Source organism: Myxine glutinosa, chromosome 10, assembly GCF_964187855.1.
Source record: "Myxine glutinosa chromosome 10, kmMyxGlut1.1, whole genome shotgun sequence".
NCBI classification, from domain to species: domain Eukaryota; kingdom Metazoa; phylum Chordata; class Myxini; order Myxiniformes; family Myxinidae; genus Myxine; species Myxine glutinosa.
In genome coordinates, this window is record NC_136270.1 from 126,865,744 (window position 1) to 126,885,920 (window position 20,177).

The window sequence follows — 20,177 nt, forward strand, 5'->3', positions numbered from 1 at the left end:
AAGGCTGTCCCCATAACAATACACATGCGCCTCAACCCCGAGGGGGAAGCGCATGGTCATTCAAACGCATGCATCATGCCCCCGAAGGGCCACAATGCATGGTCATACAATTGGGACCACTCCTCTTAATAGGAGTAAGACCCCTTTATGTGGATGCGTTTAGGGCCCGCATGGAAGGCCTGCCTTTTTTACAATGAAAAAAGGTAAAAAGTCAAACATTTGAACAGCCTTGGACGTGCACCTTGACCCCATGGTCAAGGCACATCGTCAACAAGGCTGTCCCCATAACAATACACATGCGCCTCAACCCCGAGGGGGAAGCGCATGGTCATTCAAACGCATGCATCATGCCCCCGAAGGGCCACAATGCATGGTCATACAATTGGGACCACTCCTCTTAATAGGAGTAAGACCCCTTTATGTGTATGCGTTTAGGGCCCGCATAGAAGGCCTGCCTTTTTTGCAATGAAAAAAGGTAAAAAGTCAAACATTTGAACAGCCTTGGACGTGCACCTTGACCCCATGGTCAAGGCACATCGTCAACAAGGCTGTCCCCATAACAATACACATGCGCCTCAACCCCGAGGGGGAAGCGCATGGTCATTCAAACGCATGCATCATGCCCCCGAAGGGCCACAATGCATGGTCATACAATTGGGACCACTCCTCTTAATAGGAGTAAGACCCCTTTATGTGTATGCGTTTAGGGCCCGCATAGAAGGCCTGCCTTTTTTACTATGAAAAAAGGTAAAAAGTCAAACATTTGAACAGCCTTGGACGTGCACCTTGACCCCATGGTCAAGGCACAACGTCAACAAGGCTGTCCCCATAACAATACACATGCGCCTCAACCCCGAGGGGGAAGCGCATGGTCATTCAAACGCATGCATCATGCCCCCCGAAGGGCCACAATGCATGGTCATACAATTGGGACCACTCCTCTTAATAGGAGTAAGACCCCTTTATGTGTATGCTGTTATGAGGCCACAGCAAAAGGCCTGCCTTTTTTACAATGAAAAAAGGTAAAAAGTCAAACATTTGAACAGCCTCGGACATGCACCTTGACCCCATGGTCAAGGCACAACGTCAACAAGGCTGTCCCCATAACAATACACATGCGCCTCAACCCCGAGGGGGAAGCGCATGGTCATTCAAACGCATGCATCATGCCCCCCGAAGGGCCACAATGCATGGTCATACAGTTGGGACCACTCCTCTTAATAGGAGTAAGACCCCTTTATGTGTATGCTGTTATGAGGCCACAGCAAAAGGCCTGCCTTTTTTACAATGAAAAAAGGTAAAAAGTCAAACATTTGAACAGCCTCGGACATGCACCTTGACCCCATGGTCAAGGCACATCGTCAACAAGGCTGTCCCCATAACAATACACATGCGCCTCAACCCCGAGGGGGAAGCACATGGTCATTCAAACGCATGCATCATGCCCCCGAAGGGCCACAATGCATGGTCATACAGTTGGGACCACTCCTCTTAATAGGAGTAAGACCCCTTTATGTGTATGTGCATGTGTATATGTATATGTATATACATGTACATACTATGTACATGAACGTACATATATGCAGGTTGAACCCCCTAACTTGACGAGGAAGCAAGGCACAGATCGAGTCTCATAATTTATGCACATGACGTCAGCATCATGTCATAGGGTCAGTATGCTTCTTTGGTTAAAATTATATATATATATATATATTCACATGTCGGTGATATGTATAAGATCAGCGGTGACAGAATTAGTGATGGACTCAAGTGACCATTTTGCTCACCAGGGCGGTCTAGGTCTAAGCCGAGACAAATCAGAATGTTTGGCCCTACATAAGAAATCTCCACTACTTTTCACAAGTCTTGCAGATGTAGACAGGTGAACATACAAGAATCCATCACCACCAACCATACACACCGGATTCCTTTCAAAGGTATTTGCAAGACATAAAGGTGTACGGCTCAATATTCAATGAACGAAAAGTAAAATTAAATAATTCCCTCCATCAATTAAAAGGCATCATTTAATAACAAATCAGCAAATAATAATATTGCACAAAGGAAAAGCACGTGACCACATTCTCAAGTGAGAAACTTCGAAATGATAAAGTGTTCTCAGGTGAGAAACAGTCCAAGCATCTCTGTTAGCAGCACACCCTGGAGCCTTATTTTCCAACCATTTATATTTGTACAACATGGAGCACCTGAGACCATGAAAACAGCATTAAAACTGGCACAGCAACTGTAAATGTAAATGTAAATGTCATCGTGTTGTCTGACGTGAGCTTTGCATCTTCATCAGCGAATATTCTTCAGGTTGATTTTGGTTTTCAAGATGAAGGTGTCTCAGCTTCTCCCTGTGCCAAGAGTAGAAAGAGAAAAGTCAATTCAGAGCAAACGACTCGTCAACTCCCTCCACGTGGCACAAACATGAGGAGACCACCCCCAGGCACGTGGCAATCACAATGGAGACCAAGCTCATCGAAACCCACCACCTGGATCACAATGGTGCTTATACAGACCAAACTCATCTAAACACACCACCTGGATCACAATGGTCACCTGGATCACAAAAGTGCTTATGGACATCAAACTCATCAAAACCCACCACCTGGATCACAATGGTCACCTGGATCACAAAAGTGCTTATGGAGACCAATCTCATCAAAACTCACCACCTGGATCACAATGACCTTTATAGAGACCAATCTCATCAAAACCCACCACCTGGATCGCAGTGACCTTTATAGAGACCAATCTCATCAAAACCCACCACCTGGATCACAATGACCTATATAGAGACCAATCTCATCAAAATCCACCACCTGGATCACAATGACCTTTATGGAGACCAATCTCATCAAAACCCACCACCTGGATCACAATGACCTTTATAGAGACCAATCTCATCAAAACCCACCACCTGGATCACAATGACCTTTATAGAGACCAATATCATCAAAACCCACCACCTGGATCACAATGACCTTTATAGAGACCAATCTCATCAAAACCCCCCACCTGGATCACAGTGATCCTTATGAACACCAATCTCATCAAAACCCACCACATGGTTCACAATGACCCTTATGGACACCAATCTCATCAAAACCCACCACCTGGATCACAATGACCTTTATAGAGACCAATCTCATCAAAACCCACCACCTGGATCACAGTGAACTTTATAGAGGCCAACAACAACAACAACAGGCATTTTAAGGCCATTTTCCCTGCGAGAGAGGGGGTTAGCCTTGCGGTCCCCATGACAATCTTCTCCATCTTGCCCTATTTTCTGCATCTCCCCTTGTTAACCCCCCTGCCCGCATTTCTTCTTCCACCATCTTTAGCCAAGTCTTTCTCGGTCTTCCCCATCCTCTACTTCCTTCTACATTTATTTCCATCACTCTTCTCAACCAGTCACTTTCATCCTTCCTCAACACATGACCAAACCATCTCAACCTGTTCCTCTTCAAAGCATCAATCACAGGCTCTATTCCCATCATCTTTCGCAATTCATCATTTGTCTTCCTCTCTCTCAATGATACTCCGCACATCCACCGAACCATTCGCATTTCCACCCTTTCCAGCCTTCGTTGCTGCTCTACGTTCATCACCCGTGTCTCGCTCCAATACATCATAACACTTCTCACACATGCAGCATACACCTTTCCCTTCAGCTTCAACGACACTCCCCTCCTCATTAGCATGCCACTCAGGTCCCGAAACTTCTTCCATGCACATCTCACTCTTGCAACCGTTGCCGAGTCTGATCCACCTTCTCCATTCAGCATGTCTCCGAGGTAGCAAAATGTTTTCACACCTTCCAGCTTCACGCCGTCTCCAAGATCCAATTCAACATTTCCTCCATCTGCAGCTCCCTCTGTGCACACCTTACATTTGAATGTAGCTGCCATACTGGTTAATGACCCTCTCAGACCACTACATTTTCGATCGACCCACTCAGCGCACATTGTACATTGAATGGAGTTCACTCCGACACCCTTCCTGCTCACAGCACATGGCCACTTCCCAGTTCTTTCCACCTCACCACATGCTTTACCACTTGCCATCACCTTCGTCTTCCCTATATTCACCTTCAGACCTTTTGTCTCCATACATTCCTTCCACTTGTTCAGCTTTTCCTTCAGTCCATCCATACTTTCCGCAATCAACACCAGATCATCTGCATACAACAACTCCCACGGTAAACCCTCCTTTACGTTTTGAGCCAGCCCCTCCATCACAGCTACAAATAGTAGTGGACTTAGTACCGACCCCTGATGCACTCCCACCTTCACCTCATACTCACCACTGTTCCCATCCTTCGTCCTTACAGCTGTGCGCGCTCTTTTGTACATTGCCATCACTAATCTGATCAACCATTCCTTAACTCCTAACTTCCTCAATGCCCATGTCAATACTTCGTGTGGAACCCTATCGAATGCATTCTCCAGATCAACAAACCCAAGAAACAACTTCTTCCTCTTCTCCATGTACTTCTCCTGCAACTGCCTCACAATAAAGAGTGTGTCTGTCGTTCCTCTTCATGGCATAAATCCAAACTGCATTTCGTCGATCTTCACCTTCTTCCTTATCCTCCTCTCCAACACCCTTTCCAATACCTTCATTCCATGCTCCAATAACTTTATCACTCGGTACGAGCCACACTCCAGAGGGTCACCTTTCCCCTTGTATAGAGGGACGAGGGTACTCAGTTCCCAATCCACTGGAATGCGGCCTTCTTTCACCACCAGATTACAGATCTCTGTCATTCTCTTCACACCCCAACTTCCTGCTGCCTTCAACATATCTCCCACAACTCCTGTCGGCCCTCCTGCTTTTCTACTCTTCATTGCTTTTATCGCTTCCTCAACTTCCTTCTCGGTTATCTTCTCTGCCGGTCCTAAAACTGGGTTACTCTCTATGTTGCCATCCCATTCATTCTCTGTATTCAACAGCATTTCCATATATCTTTTCCGTCTTCCTTTAATTCCATCTGGGTCCACAACGATTTGTCCCACTTCATCCTTCAAGCAACTCACCCCCATCACATCACACCTCTCTTTCGCTATCTGCTTTGCAATCCTGAATACCGCTCTCTGACCCTCTTCCAAATCCAAGCGTTCTCCGAACATTTTCCTACATGCCTCCTGCGCCTTTGCTACCTCTTTCTTTGCAGCCTTCTTGGCTGCCTTATAACTTTCATGCTCTGCTTTTTCTGCTCCCGTACCCTTCGCCTTCTGCCACTCCTTCAACTTCTTCCTCTACTCGTCAATCCTCTTTCCAACTTCCTCATCCCACCACCATGATTCCGAGTGCCTCAGTGGTCCTTTTGTCCATACACATACCTCACCAACGGCTCCCAACAGACTATCTTTCATTGACATCCAACCACGTTCAAGATCAACCACATCATCCTCTACCCTACTCAGCCTCTCTTTTAATGCCTCCCTTACTGTCACCTCTTTCAACCTCCACACCTTCATTCTCGGTTGGTACTTCACCCGCCGAGCTCTCTTCGCACCTTTCACCCTTATGTCGCAGACAACCAAGTGGTGCTATGAAACAGCCTCCTCCCCCGGGAGAACCTTTGTGTCCCGGAGGTGCCCCCTATCTCGCCTACGCACCATCAGGTAGTCAAAGGTTGTCGTCGACCCACCTGACGTGTATGTAACAAGCTTATTATCCTCTTTCTGGAACTGAGTATTACAAATCAACAAATCAGCTCCATCAGCAAACTCCAAAATCCTTTCACCTTCTCCATTCCTTACACCATATCCGTAACCCCCATGAACTCCCTCAAAACCGTCCATACTCCTTCCCACATGTCCATTTAGGTCTCCGCCTACCACAACAACTTCTTCATCTTTCACGTTTTCCATCAGCTTCTCTATCGCAAACCAGAACTTGTCCTTCTCTTCATCGCTCCGACCAACCTGCGGAGCATATCCTGACATGACGTTCACCAAGAGCTTTCCAATCATCATTTTCAACATCATCAACCTTTAACTCACTCTAGTCACACTCACCATACTGTCTAGAAACTCCTCAGAAAACAGGACACCAACACCATTCACGCCCTCTGGGCACCCTCGCCACACAAACTTGTATTTCTGCCCCTGCCTACCCTTCACCATTCTCACACCACTTCCCTTCCATCTCGTCTCTTGCACACAACATATGTCCATTCTTCTTCTGATCAATACTTCCACCACTTCTCCTGATCTCCCTGTCATTGTCCCTACATTCCATGTCCCAAACCTCAGAAACCGATCTCCACTTCGGGCTGTACCCTGCCCATATGTAGTTGTAATTGTCATGGTTCTCTTTTTGAGGCAATGTTTTTATGGCCGGATGCCCTTCCTGGCGCCAACCCTCTTAGTCACCTCTTACGACATGCAGGGATACGGTGTACCTATTCTAACCAGGGGACACACCGGGAGACCTTTATAGAGACCAATCTCATCAAAAACCCACCACCTGGATCACAATGATCCTTATGAACACCAATCTCATCAAAACCCACCACCTGGATCACAATTACCCTTATGGACACCAATCTCATCAAAACCCACCACCTAGATCACAATGACCCTTATGGACACCAATCTCATCAAAACCCACCACCTGGATCACAATGACCCTTATGGACACCAATCTCATCAAAACCCACCACCTGGATCACAATGACCCTTATGGACACCAATCTCATCGAAACCCACCACCTGGATCGCAATGACCCTTACCTGTTTTGCTGCTGTTTCTTCAGTCAGCTTCAAGAGGTCAAGAGCTGCAGAAGTTAAATTGTTTGGAGTGTCTTGTGTGTCCGGTTTGGATGTGCCATCAGTACTCGAGCCTTGTGGAGGTCTTGTCAGGTTATCTAAAGAGTAGAGGATGTGGTAAAGTGAACAGGTGAAGGGTGTGCGAGGATCATGACATAACTCGGGAATCTCTGGTGTCCCCAATTGCAGTTATCGATATGTTTAGTTATTAGTGAAACCATCAATGTACAAACCTGGATTTTTCTTCGACCTATTGATTAACCATTGTATGAGAGCAAACAGGATGAGAGAGATTAAGCTTGCAATTCCAATGGCCCTGAAAATATTCACTGCACCTGTGTGAGACAAAAGTATGATGTCTTCTGTTTGTCTTGTGGAGCACGTATATCTGCACATGCAAAGTACACACATCACATCATATACACCTTTTCAAACATCAAAAGTTTGAGTCTTGAGATGTATTATCTCCTGTGAGATAGACAACGCCGATACAATGGACCAGGTACCACAAGGCAATGGTAGCGGAATGATTTGCTTGCTTTAGACGTCTCCATTCACAATGATAGTCAGGTGTAAATTGAGAACTGATAATCTAAATACCAAATGTAGATATTTCTTACCAAATGTGTGGACAAGTAGACCTCCTAGTATGGCTCCACAACCACGACCTAGTCCTAAGTGCAGTCCCTGGATGATCCCTTGGACGGTGGTACGTCTCGCAGGTGCCACTTCATCATTCAGGATGGAGATGCAGGAGGTCCATGTCGCTGCCATCATGAAACCTGCAACAGCAGTTTGGCACATCTTGTCGTGTTCATATTGTGCAGTTGCTCAGGTTACATATGAACAGATTTGAAGGTTCGTTCTGATTTCATGAAGACTTGTACCCATTTACATTTTTGCAAAATTTGAGACGTTCTGATTCAGTAAACTAATCTTTCTATTTGATTTTAATTTTTTTTTTTAAATCAAATCAAATCAAATTGTAAATTAAAAAAAATTCAAATCAAATGGAAACATTGATTTTCGGAGTCAGAGACTCTCAAACATTTCAAAAATGTAAATGGTTACAAATGTCCACAAAATGGGAACGAAATTACGGACAGAACCTGCCTATATGGGGAAAGTGATGGCAAAACAATTCACATTGATATTCACAAATAAATTGTATTTGAGTACAACATGTCAATCTTTAGTGTAAATCTACCGACAAGATATAAATGTAAAACGTTTAAAAGTTTTGAAAAGCTTAAAAAATCTAACGACCATGGTTCATGGTTTAAATTTACTGACATGGTTTAAATCTAACGACATCGTTTACATTTACCGACATGGTTTAAATCTACCGACATGGTTTAAATCTATCGACATGGTTTAAATTTACCGACAGGATTTAAATCTACCGACATGGTTTAAATTTACCGACATGGTTGAAATCTACAAACATGGCTTAAATTTACCGACATGCTTTAAATCTAACAGCATGGTTTAAATCCATCGACATGCTTTAAATAGATTGACATGGTTTAAATCTATCGACATGGTTTAAATTTACCGAAAAGATTTCAAACTACCGAAATGGTTTAAATTTACCGACATTGTTTACATTTACTGATATGGTTTAAATGTATCGACATGATTTCAATCCATCGACATGGTTGACATTTCCGAACATGGTTGAAATTTACCGACATGGTTTAAAAATACCGACATGGTTTAAATCTAATGACATGGTTTAAATCAATCGACATGGTTTAAAACTACCGACATGGTTTAAATGTACTCCCATGGTTTAAATCTACCAACATGGTTTTCATTTACCGACATGGTTTAAATTTACAGACATGGTTTAAATCTAATGACATTGTTTAAATCTAACGACATGGTTTAAAAACATCGACATGGTTTAAATCTATTGATATGGTTAAAATTTACCGACATGGTTTAAATGGTTTAAATTTATTGACATGGTTTAATCGACATGGTTTAAATTTACCGACAATAATTAAATCTACCGACATGGTTTAAATTTACCGACATGGTTTAAATTTACCGACATGGTTTAAATTAACCGACATGGTTTAAATACATCGACATGGTTTAAATTTATTGATATGGTTAAATTTTACCGACACGGTTTAAATCTATCGACATGGTTTAAATTTACCGACAATATTTAAATCTATTGATATGGTTAAAATTTACCGACATGGTTTAAATGGTTTAAATTTATTGACATGGTTTAATCGACATGGTTTAAATTTACCGACAATAATTAAATCTACCGACATGGTTTAAATTTACCGACATGGTTTAAATTTACCGACATGGTTTAAATTAACCGACATGGTTTAAATACATCGACATGGTTTAAATTTATTGATATGGTTAAATTTTACCGACATGGTTTAAATTTACAGACATGGTTTAAATCTACCTACATGGTTTAAATTTACCGACATGGTTTAAATTTACCGACATGGTTTAAATTTACCGACATGGTTTAAATTAACCGACATGGTTGAAATCTACCGACATGGTTGAAATCTACGGACATGGTTTAAATCTACCGACATGGTTTAAATTAACTGACATGGTTGAAATCTACCGACATGGTTGAAATCTACCGACATGGCTTATATCTACCGACATGGTTTAAATTTACCGACATGGTTTAAATCTACCGACATGGTTTAAATTTACCGACATCATTTAAATCTACCGACATGGTTTAAGTTTACCGACATGGTTTAAATTTACCGACATGGTTTAAATTTACCGACATGGTTGAAATCTACCGACATGGTTTAATTATACGGACATGGTTTAAATCTACCGACATAGTTTAACTTAACTGACATGGTGGAAATCTACCGACATGGCTTATATCTACCGACAATCGACATGGTTTAAATTTACCGACATGGTTTAAATCTACCGACATGGTTTAAATTTACCGACATCATTTAAATCTACTGACATGCCTTAAATTTACCAACATGGTTTAAATTTACCGACATGGTTTAAGTATGTGACCTTGTATAGAACAAACAAACAAAAATGTGGTGACATATTTAAACCTCCATTTTATATCCATATCACGATCCGTAAAAGTTTTATTTACTTTAATCTTTAAAATATATATATTTTCATCCGTACAAGTAATCATTCTGTTTGAGAGCGAGTTGATGTGCAGTAATCACAGATTGATTTGAAACCTTAGATAGAGTCACTCCGAATGAATAGTCTAAGCTAAGAAGATTTCGACGTTCAGGTTCACTTGAGGTCGTTCTTTGATATGGAAACAGGATAGAGCTGCAACTGGAATTGTTATTCCATGTCTTAGTTGAGGAAGATTCCAAAATAAATAGAGAAAAACCTGATTAGTGTCCATGAGAGAATAGAGTATAACGTGGGGATACAAAAGGAGTATCGAAGATGCTCTAGACATCTAGGAGATGATATGACAGGTAGATACTCTTGGTTTGCAGGTCGGGATAGGACCGGAGGGTTCACCTTAAAGTTAGAATAATTAAACAAATGCCAACTGCGATGACATCAGGATGTTTGGCTGGGAAGGTAGTCGGTAGGTATAATTGTTTGCAACAAAAGTTTCCCGGTTTAAAAGACAAATTGGATAAATACCTGAAGGTATCCAGAAAGGATGGATTTTGTGGTCTGTGTGAGTAAGATTGTTTATTGTGAATAAGATATCACTACCAAACTTTACTGACACTTTTATCTTTACTGTTCTGACACTAAAACTGTGATATTATACGAGCACTTTAAAGTTTAATATCATCTTGTCTTTCTATCTATGGATCTGCACTTGTCCGCAATCATGCATCAAACTGACAAATCGATGATCCTGATTCAACATCTTCGACCTCTTATTCTGGTCTCTTGAAAGGTTCTTGTGACGTATCGAAAAGATTAAGGGTTGGAAAAGCAAGACAACACCCAAGCCGGGCCACCACGTTTACCTCCCCCACACCCCGAAGTTCGCACACACTACGCATGCGTGCCCAGGAGTGTGGTCCAAAAAAGTTTTTTGGACTTTTACTTTTTCACATTCTGAATGGGATCCACGAAATCAAGTAATAATCTACACAAAAAATTATTGCATTGATCCGATATCATTTATAGTCCGGTTGCCAGGTTGAGTACCTTGTTGTTGCGAGGAGTGTATTGTTTTTTGATGGTTTTATACTCGAATGGGTCTATAGAAAAGATTTAGCTTGGTTGCCGGAGTGTCAACCTTGGGGAACTCCGATAAATTGGCATAAATCCAAGATGGCCGCTGCGGACGGAGGTGAAAAATAACTTTTCAACCATTCAACCTTCCGTCACGTGTGATACATTTTTCCGTATAATTTCGATGTGAGGATTCGATTTCTGAGGTCAATTGTGTGATTTGCGGTCAGATTCAGGGTCAAAGGTCAAGTTAAAGGTCATTTTTGCACATTTGGGGGGTTCAAACTTTTTGACCCCTGCATCAACTGCACACCACTCATGAACTCGATACGTTGATTCTAATCTCACCTCTTCTTCTTTTCAGAGAGACGTATGCATATGGCTGACTCAAGGTGTCTTCTCCCGGTGTGTCACGGAGGTGGACAAGAAACGAAATTCACTGCGAACGGGATCAGGAAGCTCATCTTGTGCGCCAAATCTCGTGGAGATGGAGACCTGCAGGCTACGCTACAGAACATTATTGATGTTGGTGGAGATGCGGCAAGCATAACCTGTCATAAAGGTTGCTGCTGTACTTATACATCAAAAGAGAAAATTGAGAGAGTGAGAAAGTCACAGAAAAGAAAGGCTGAAGATGAGGGTGTAAGGACAACTACAAGGTCTCATACTAAGGTAGCTGACAAAGGTGTGTTTGAGTACAAACGTGATTGTATGTTCTGTAGCGAGGAATGTTTACCCATTGATGATAGACACCCAGAACGATGGGACCGCGTTCGTAAGTGTATGACCAAAGAACGTTTTGACACAGAACGTAACCCACTCCCAACTATGAAAGATATGCTCCTTGATGTTGCTGAGCAGCGTAATGATGATGTGGCTAGAAGGGTCAAGTTGCACCTTGCTTTTGTTTCTGATCTACCTTCTGCTGAGTGCAAGTACCACGTCCGCTGCTATAACAGTTTTACGAATGTTCCCACATATGCTGATTTGCCAACTGGTAGTGCAGATGAAAATGCTCTGAAGGAAGTCATCGAGTACATGAGCCGAGACAGGTCCAGATTATGGAATAGTGTTGAACTGCATTCCCTGTACTCGGATCTAGGTGGCAAGCTCGCTCGACGTGACATGTTTAGCAAGGTAACTGACTGCATGAGTAAGGATGTTATAGTTGTTCGGGTAGATGGCTGTGCTACCATTGTTGGTTTCCGTGACTCCGTTGCTAAAACTCTCAAGATAGTTAAGGATGACGATATGGATGAGAGGAGCATTGCTTCCGTGGTGAGGCAGATCAAGCATGAGGCACGGTCGGTCAGATACAACAGTGCCAATTACGACCTATCAGAGTTTACACAGGCCAACACAATCAAGGCGACCAGCCCAAGTTTGTTGAAGTTGGTTTCGGACCTGGTCTCCGGTGGTAAGGTGACCAAGAAATCTCTGGGCTTGAGCCAGTCAATTCAGAGTCACGTTACAAGTACCAGAAATCAGACAACATTAGGGCTGGCCGTTAAACTGTTGCACGGGCATGGTAGTTCCGACCTTCTCAAACTCCTTCATGAGCATGGCTTCACGACCTCGTACGATGAGGCCCTGAGATTCCGAAAATCGGCCGCCCATTTTCTAGGTGACAATGCACAGGACCTCCACCAGTTTATGGGGTTGTGTAGAACCGGCGGCGTCATCTTCGCGTGGTTTAACAACTTGGATCTCCAGGTAGTCACACCCAATGGTCGACGCACTACCTATGTCCTCTCACATGAATTCCAGCAACCTCATCCCGCAGGTATTCTAGAGTATGGCTGCGCTAAGCCAGGGATGAGCAGCCTCATCATCCCCAGACTCTCTAAGAAAGCCGCCCAGTCAAAGACCAGCAGTAGCTCATCGGGCAGCCTTCCTCTGCAACACTACACTGGGCCGACCAAGGTGAACCCACCAGCTGTAGAGGCCACCTGTGGCATCTCCTACCAAGAAGTATGTGCCCGGCAGGTGAGTCTAGCTACTGCGCAGGAGAAGGACATGAAGTGGCTAAACACGCTCAACACACAGAAGAACGCAATGGAGTGGGGTGGGTTCAACAATCAGGAGGCACGCAATGATCAAGCTCAAAAGAAGCCAGCGAGTACCTACATATTCGGACCTCTCATCGACGCCAAAGCCGCTCATCCGGACACGGTGCTAACTTCGCTGGAGTACCTCAAAAAGTCGTTGGCTGACATGGGGATGTCCTATGTCCACGTCTCCGTCGATCTGCAGCTGTTCATGGTGGCCAGCCAAATCAAGTGGAATGACGTCAATCGCTTCAATAACGTCATTCTCAGGCCTGGCATCATGCACACCATGCAGTCCTTCTGTGGCTGCATCGGCAAACTCATGCGCGGGTCGGGTATTGAGCCTCTCATCAGCTCTGCGTTTGGAGGGCTAACAGGAATCATGAGCGGAAAGTCTTGGGTTCGGGCCATGCGAGCATTCCGGATGGTTTCGACTACTCTTCTGAGCAATTTTCTCACCACTGGTCCCAAAACATTCCAGGACTTAAGCGACTACCTTGAAACCTGTCGGCAACACCTAACCGGCAGGCACTGGGTCGATAATCTGATAAAGCCTACTCTGCTCGTCCATCAACTGCTTCGTAGCGAGAGGGAGGGAGATTTCCTGCTGCAGCAGCTCACGCTCGAGCTTATGCTCCCCTACTTCTTCGTTGCTGGCCACCACCACTACGCCCGCTACATCACCCATCATGTTTTTGAGATGCGCCACCTGCTGCCACCCGTGGCCAAAACGGAGCTCATGTCAGGTGCCTTCGTGTGCCGTCACCAGGAGGGTAGCTGGAATGGCGTGAGCTCTGACCAGTTTGGTGAACAAACTGCCATTCGAATCGGCAAAGGTGGCCTCAAGGGTATAACCCTTTCTCAAGAGATGGTCGCGGAATGGATCGATTCTTTTCCCGTCATCGCCTACCTCTCAGACACCATGGCACACATATACCCCAATCCCCCAGTCAAGGAGAGCAATGCCCAAGCTGGAGCAAGTACTACAAGCAGTGGACCACGTCACAAGGAGGAGGGCAAGACGAGGAGGGAGATGGATGCAGATGACAGACGTCGAATCTCGCTTGAGCTGTCCAAAATGTCTCACCCATTGGAAAATCAGTCGCCACACCTCTACAACATCGCCAATGGTAGATTCGGTCCCCCTGAAGCCGAGGTGAATGTTGCCGAATCAGTGGACATAGGCGAGAGAATGGCTGCACAGTTCCGGGCATCCCTCCCCACCGGATTCCATGCAACCGTCTCTAGTTCCATCAAGACCATGGAACACATAAAGAAAGGTGTGAAAATGGGGGACAAGACGATCTTCGACCTGGAGACTATCTTCTTCAGGCTGCTGACAGTCGGACAGCAGCGACAGATGAAGCTAGCACCCATCTTCCAATATGAGCTGTGTCCAATACCCCCATCGCTCATCGACGAGTATGGCTGCTTGAGGAAAGGTAGCAAAGCACCGCTGGCTCACAAACTCTGCGTACAGACACGACGACCACCGCCGCCTGTTGTCACCATTGTTGATGCGAGCCAACTCCTCTACCACATCGTGTGGCCGTCAAAAGGAGATGCGTCGGTCATAGTTAAGTCCATCAAGACGAGATTGTCCTCTCTCGCTGGCAAGAAGGTCTTAGTCTTCGACAAGTATCACAACGTTTCTGCGAAGGACCATGAGCATATGCGACGTGCTGGCCTTGGTTCCATCAATTACGACCTGACCATCAATACACCGCTGCCCAGTCGAGACGCCATCATGAGGAATAAGCACAACAAGTTGCAGCTGTCGAAAGTTCTTAGTACCTACAGCTTCGGCGAAGGAGTCACCATGGAGAGCCCCAGCGATGGTGTATTCAACCATGACGAAGCGGACATAACAATGATCTCGTACCTCCTCATGGCTGCCGAGTCCGACACGCGAGTGATCCGCATTCTCTCAGATGACACCGATGTGTTCGTGCTGCTTGTGTACTGGGTGTACCGAAACAAGATCCAGGCCACAGTGCAAATGGAGCGGTGGGATGGACCTGTTTGGGACATTAACGCCACCTGTGCCCAACTCGGCCCCAAGTGCCTGCAGATCCTGGGAATGCACTACATTACTGGTTCAGATACCACCTCATACCTGTACGGCAAGGGGAAAGTGTCGGCCCTGAAGACCCTGAGAGCTGGCGACTTCCCAGGCCTGTACTCAGCCTTGGGCGAGCTTGATGCCACCCATGCACAGCTCATGGAAGCAGGATAGGCGTTCTTCTGTGCTCTATATGGTCAGCAACAGGGGACCACTATGAGTGAGGCGAGGTACCATATGTACACAAAGAAGGTTGGAAAGCCGCTCAAGATCATGTCGCTACCACCAACAGACCAAAATCTCTTCCTGCACATCTTGCGCACTCATCTGCAGACTATACTCGCCAAATCTGCTGACCAGCAGGCTCCACCTGAACTTGACATCACGAAGTATGGGTGGGAAATCAAAGATGGCACCTCAGTACCAGCAACCTCTGATCAGCCCCCAGGACCCCCAAGATCTCATGGATGTAGTGCGGTGCAGCTGCAAGGCGGCGGGGAAGGCGTGCGGCAGTGAACGTTGCAGCTGTCACCATGGAAAGATATCATGCACTGTGTACTGCGCTTGTGTTTCTAGTGACGCTTGCTTGAACCCCTTCACGACAGGAGACGAAGACCAAGATGAAGTGGAAGAGGAAGGAGAAGCAGATGTGGTAAATGACGAGGAAACTGATCATCTTGATCTTGCATTCGGTTCTGATGATGAATGGGAGTGATCGCCGTTAATGAATAAACACTTGACCACCCTCGTTCTGAAAATGCAATTATTATTATATTAATAATTTTTTGGACGAAAATGACCTTTAACTTGACCTTTGACCCTGAATCTGACCCCAAATCACACAATTAACCTCAGAAATCGAATCCTCACATCGAAATTATACGGAAAAAATGTATCACACGTGATGGAAGGTTGATTGGTTGAAAAGTTATTTTCCACCTCCGTCCGCAGCGGCCATCTTGGATTTATGCCAATTAATCGGAGTTCCCCAAGGTTGACACTCCGGCAACCAAGCTAAATATTTTCTATAGACCCATTCGAGTATGAAACCATCAAAAAACAATACACTTCTCATGAGAACAAGGTTTAGTACAGAACATATCTGGGTGGCAAACGGACTATTTAGGGGTCGCGCAACTTTTCAATCTTTTCAAAAATCTACTGAAATTGAAAAAGATCAAGAAAACACTTTGTTTTATCTTCATATTCCTTAGAATATATATTTTATTGAGGGCAGATGAAACACCAAACAAGTAAAAAGGAAACTTGACATTCTGGCAGTATATTCGGCAGGAGATTGTCAATCAATTTTTCATCAAATGCTTCTTGCCGCGAGTTCGGACGGCTTGTAGTTGGAGGGCGACTGAGCGGAGGAGGAACTACTTTTGTGTCTCATCTTTGATGATCGCGGAGTTTAATTTGGTGATGAGAGCAATCGCCTTCTCCGCACAATTATTCACAACCGTTAAAAACTCTTACTGCATCACCAAGCTCTTGGAATACCTCATCCTCCTCCCACAAGCAAGGGGTTTTTTTTTCTGGTCGATGCTCTTTCTCTCCCATTATTGAGAAGATCGAAAATGTTCTTTGTTTTCTCTGTCACGAATTTAGAAAGAGGAGTGTTCGGATTAAATCGCTTACTATTACTATATTTTTTATTAATATTATTTTTTGGTATACAAGATCGAGGCTCGTGTAAGAGCTAACAATCAATCACAAGAAAAAAAAAAAAACCAAACGGACACACAAAACATACAATAATTGGAGCGGGAGACAAGATGGGGAGAGAGAGGGAAGCACACAAGTAAAACAGGAGAGAACAGGGACATCAGGAGATCTGTGGGAGGGAGAGGGCTTGGGGGGAGGAGGCATGGAAAAGGGGGGAGGGGGTGGGAGAGGTATAAAACACATGGACACTGCAAGGACTTCCAGGAAAGAAGTCGGTATTTAAAAAAAGTGGATCTGGGGTGAATTAACTGGGGTAGAAAAGATCAAGGTTTTGGATGGGGGAAGATAAAAGATAGTGGTGGACAGCTGTTTTAAAGACCTGGAGGGAGGAGTGGGATTGAAGAGAGTGAGGGAGTTTGTTACAGAGGTGGGAGTAAAGAGGATGAAAGAGTGAAGGTGAGCAGAGAGTCTTGATTTTGGCAATTTCACCAGAAGAGGGTTGCTGGCAGATCTTGTGCGGCCTGTAGGAATATTTGTGGGACAGAGCACAGATAGAGCTGGGGGAGCTAGGCCAGATAAGAGTCGGTAGAAGACAGAAAGACCACCTACCTGCCTGCGGTGAGTGAGTGAAAGGCCCTCAGAATCAACTTCATCGCAGGAGATTCCAATGATTCTGAAAGCTTGGGTTTCAACAGCGTGAAGCCGAGCCAGGTGTGAGGCAAGAGCACCGGCCCAGAGGGGGGAGCAGTATTCCATTGAGCTGTGGATGAAAGCCTTGTATGTGGAGAGGAGCACAGGTGTGCCAAGGAAGGACTTCGCACGACGGAGGATGCCCAGTCGGCGACGGGCTTTGGAGGCCAGCTTGGAAAGGTGGTTTTCCCAGGAAAGATCATGGCAGATAGTGAGACCCAAAAGCTTGAGTGTTAGAACTTCTTGGAGAGGATTGTTGAGAAAGTAGATGGGAGGGTTGTCCAGTCAGTCTTTTCGGAGAGACATAATAAGAGTGTGAGATTTGTGAGGATTGAAAGACATGTTCCACTTGTTTGACCAGTCTGTGATTTTGTCCAGGTCTGCAGAGAGCGAGGAGGCTGCAGGCTGCCGATCTGAGGGACGAGGTATGAAGCGGCAGAGGGTGGACTCATCAGCAAAGAGATAAAGAGGTTTTTCCAGAGAGTCAGAGAGATCATTGATGAAGACCAGATAAAGCACAGGGCCCAGAACACTGCCTTGAGGAACTCCAGCCTGAACAGGAAGGGGAGATGAGAGAAATCCATTCAGGGCCACACGTTGACTACTGCCAGAGAGGAAGTCCGCAAGCCATGCATGGAGATTTCCATGGATACCATAGGAGGAGAGTTTGGTGAGCAGAGCAGGGTGCCAGACCATATCGAAGGCACGTGATATGTCAAGGGAGACAGCTCTGATTTACTGTTTGGCATTGAGGACCTCCATCCATTGTTGAGACAGCAGAAGCAGCATGTCCAGAGTAGAGTGACCTGGTCTGAAACCAAATTGATGATCGGAGATCAAGCCATTGGAGAAGAGGAAGGATTTGATATCCAAAGCAATGATGGATTCCATGACTTTGCTGATAATTGGGAGCAGGCTGATTGGTCTGTGGTTGCAAGGATCTGTTTTTGCACCTTTTTGTGTAAAGCGGTGATGTTTGCTGATTTCCAAGCTGATGGCAGATGTCCTTGAGGAAAAGAGAGGGCGAAGAGAACAGAGAGAGGGAGTGAAAGAGCGGCGGAGCAGGATTTTAGGACCCGTGGGCCGATGCCGTCTGGTCCAGTTGCAGAATCAGAGTCGAGGTTTGATAGAAACTTCTCTACCTTGTCAGGAGAGAAGGACATGAGCAGCTAGGTTTGACTGGGTAAGGTGGGTACAGAGAGAGATGGGGTTGGGACATAAGAAAATCTTTCCACCATTCATGGCCTTTACATGAGGAAGGACATCGAGGTTGCTCACCATTGCCCATTTTTCTTCGAGGGTCGTAGAATGCCAATCGCACCAACTCCTCTGAGACGTACTATAAATGAGGTTTGAGTGCAGTGATGCCCACCTGTGAAAGTTCAACAACAGGGAGCCCTCATTTCAAAATGCACATGAGGTCCAAATCGTGCTTTGGGGCCTTTTGGGCAATCATGGCTTCATTCCAATATCTCGCATGTACCATGGCGATAAAAAGACCCATGTGTGACATAGCTTTCAACGCAAGGGGAGGGGAGTGGGTGGGTCAGTTTGAACTGGTCTCTAAAGAGATCGATTTTTAACACAGATGGCTTTGGCCATCCAGCGTGCGTGGTGGAGCGCTCCAGGATACCTAAACTTGGGGCCTCCCTCAGGAATCTCTGCAAGGAGAACATACGAAAGTTGCAGCAGCTCTGCATAATCCTCTTGTGGATGAACTTTTGTGTGGAGCGAATCCTTTATGCAGCTCAGTACCTCATTTCGTGTATTCTGCAATGAATCAGAAAACCCTATGCTTATCGTCTTGTCTTCGGTGGCAGGGTTAAACCGGGATTGGTCAATGATATTCAACTGAGACTGGAATCTCTTCCTGGAGGATGTCTGGACCACTGGACGAACTGCAGGCTTTCTTAAACAAATCCACTAGAAGAGTCTCCAACATGTGATGCCGGCATGCCACCTGCACCAACTCTCGTCCCAAGGCTTGCTTGAGTTTAACACATGCACACATCTGAATCCAGGGTTTGAATATGTTGTCAAAGACGATGCCTCTCACTAGGTTCCTCACATCCGAGTAATCCACTGTTTCCGAGCAGATGCGTTCCTGTTCTACCCCAGTTCCTTTCTCAATTTTTGGCACCCCGAGGAGCTCCTCTTGGCCTAGCATGTTACCAGAATGGCCACACTTTATCTTTGCCATCGGTAATGTTTGGGAGAAGTTTCAAATCCCATTGGAGCAGAAGTGGAGTGTCAGGTTTGAAGTTCGCCTGATCTCCAGTTGCAACAGCTTCTCGATTTGTCATACAGTTACTCTCAATATAACTTCTAGAGAGGGTTACCTTCTCGAGATGGACACCCATCGCCTTCACTGCAAGTCTGAGCGTCATCATTGCGGCTCGGTCAGCAATGTTGGCACGGTCCGGTCCTAAGCTGATGCCACCTCAGAGATCATAAGTTGGCCTTTAACATGTTTAGCTCGTTTTGGTGGGCAAATGTCTTTTGGAACGAGAAATTCCTCGCTGCAATCTACCGATGAGAGCGATGTGTCGGATAAGCTTCTTTCTCCAATGGCAGATGGATCCAACACCTCCGTGAGAGCCCTCTTTTCTTTTTCTGATTTGGTGCGGTGACGCTCGTACTCCCTCTCCGCGATTTCCCTTTTTTGCAATTGTTTCCTTCGGTGAATTTTGTCGATAGCAGCCATGCTTGATGATCCTTGGTTCTCCT

General features: G+C 45.2%; 1 protein-coding gene across 2 annotated transcripts in view; it reads right to left on the reverse strand.

The window, feature by feature from the left end:
- Window positions 1-2,009: 2,009 nt before the first annotated feature.
- The window catches only part of LOC137417012 (major facilitator superfamily domain-containing protein 6), a 168,836-nt gene continuing 150,668 nt past the window's right edge, over window positions 2,010-20,177 (reverse strand). For both annotated transcript variants that reach the window (XM_078786091.1, XM_078786092.1), the window contains 4 exons: window positions 7,409-7,570; window positions 7,022-7,123; window positions 6,753-6,886; window positions 2,010-2,360 (listed from right to left, as the gene is read on the reverse strand). In XM_078786091.1, coding sequence (XP_078642217.1) covers window positions 2,334-2,360; window positions 6,753-6,886; window positions 7,022-7,123; window positions 7,409-7,570 — 425 coding nt within the window. In that variant the 3' untranslated portion in view covers window positions 2,010-2,333. The remainder of the gene's footprint in view (window positions 2,361-6,752; window positions 6,887-7,021; window positions 7,124-7,408; window positions 7,571-20,177) is intronic.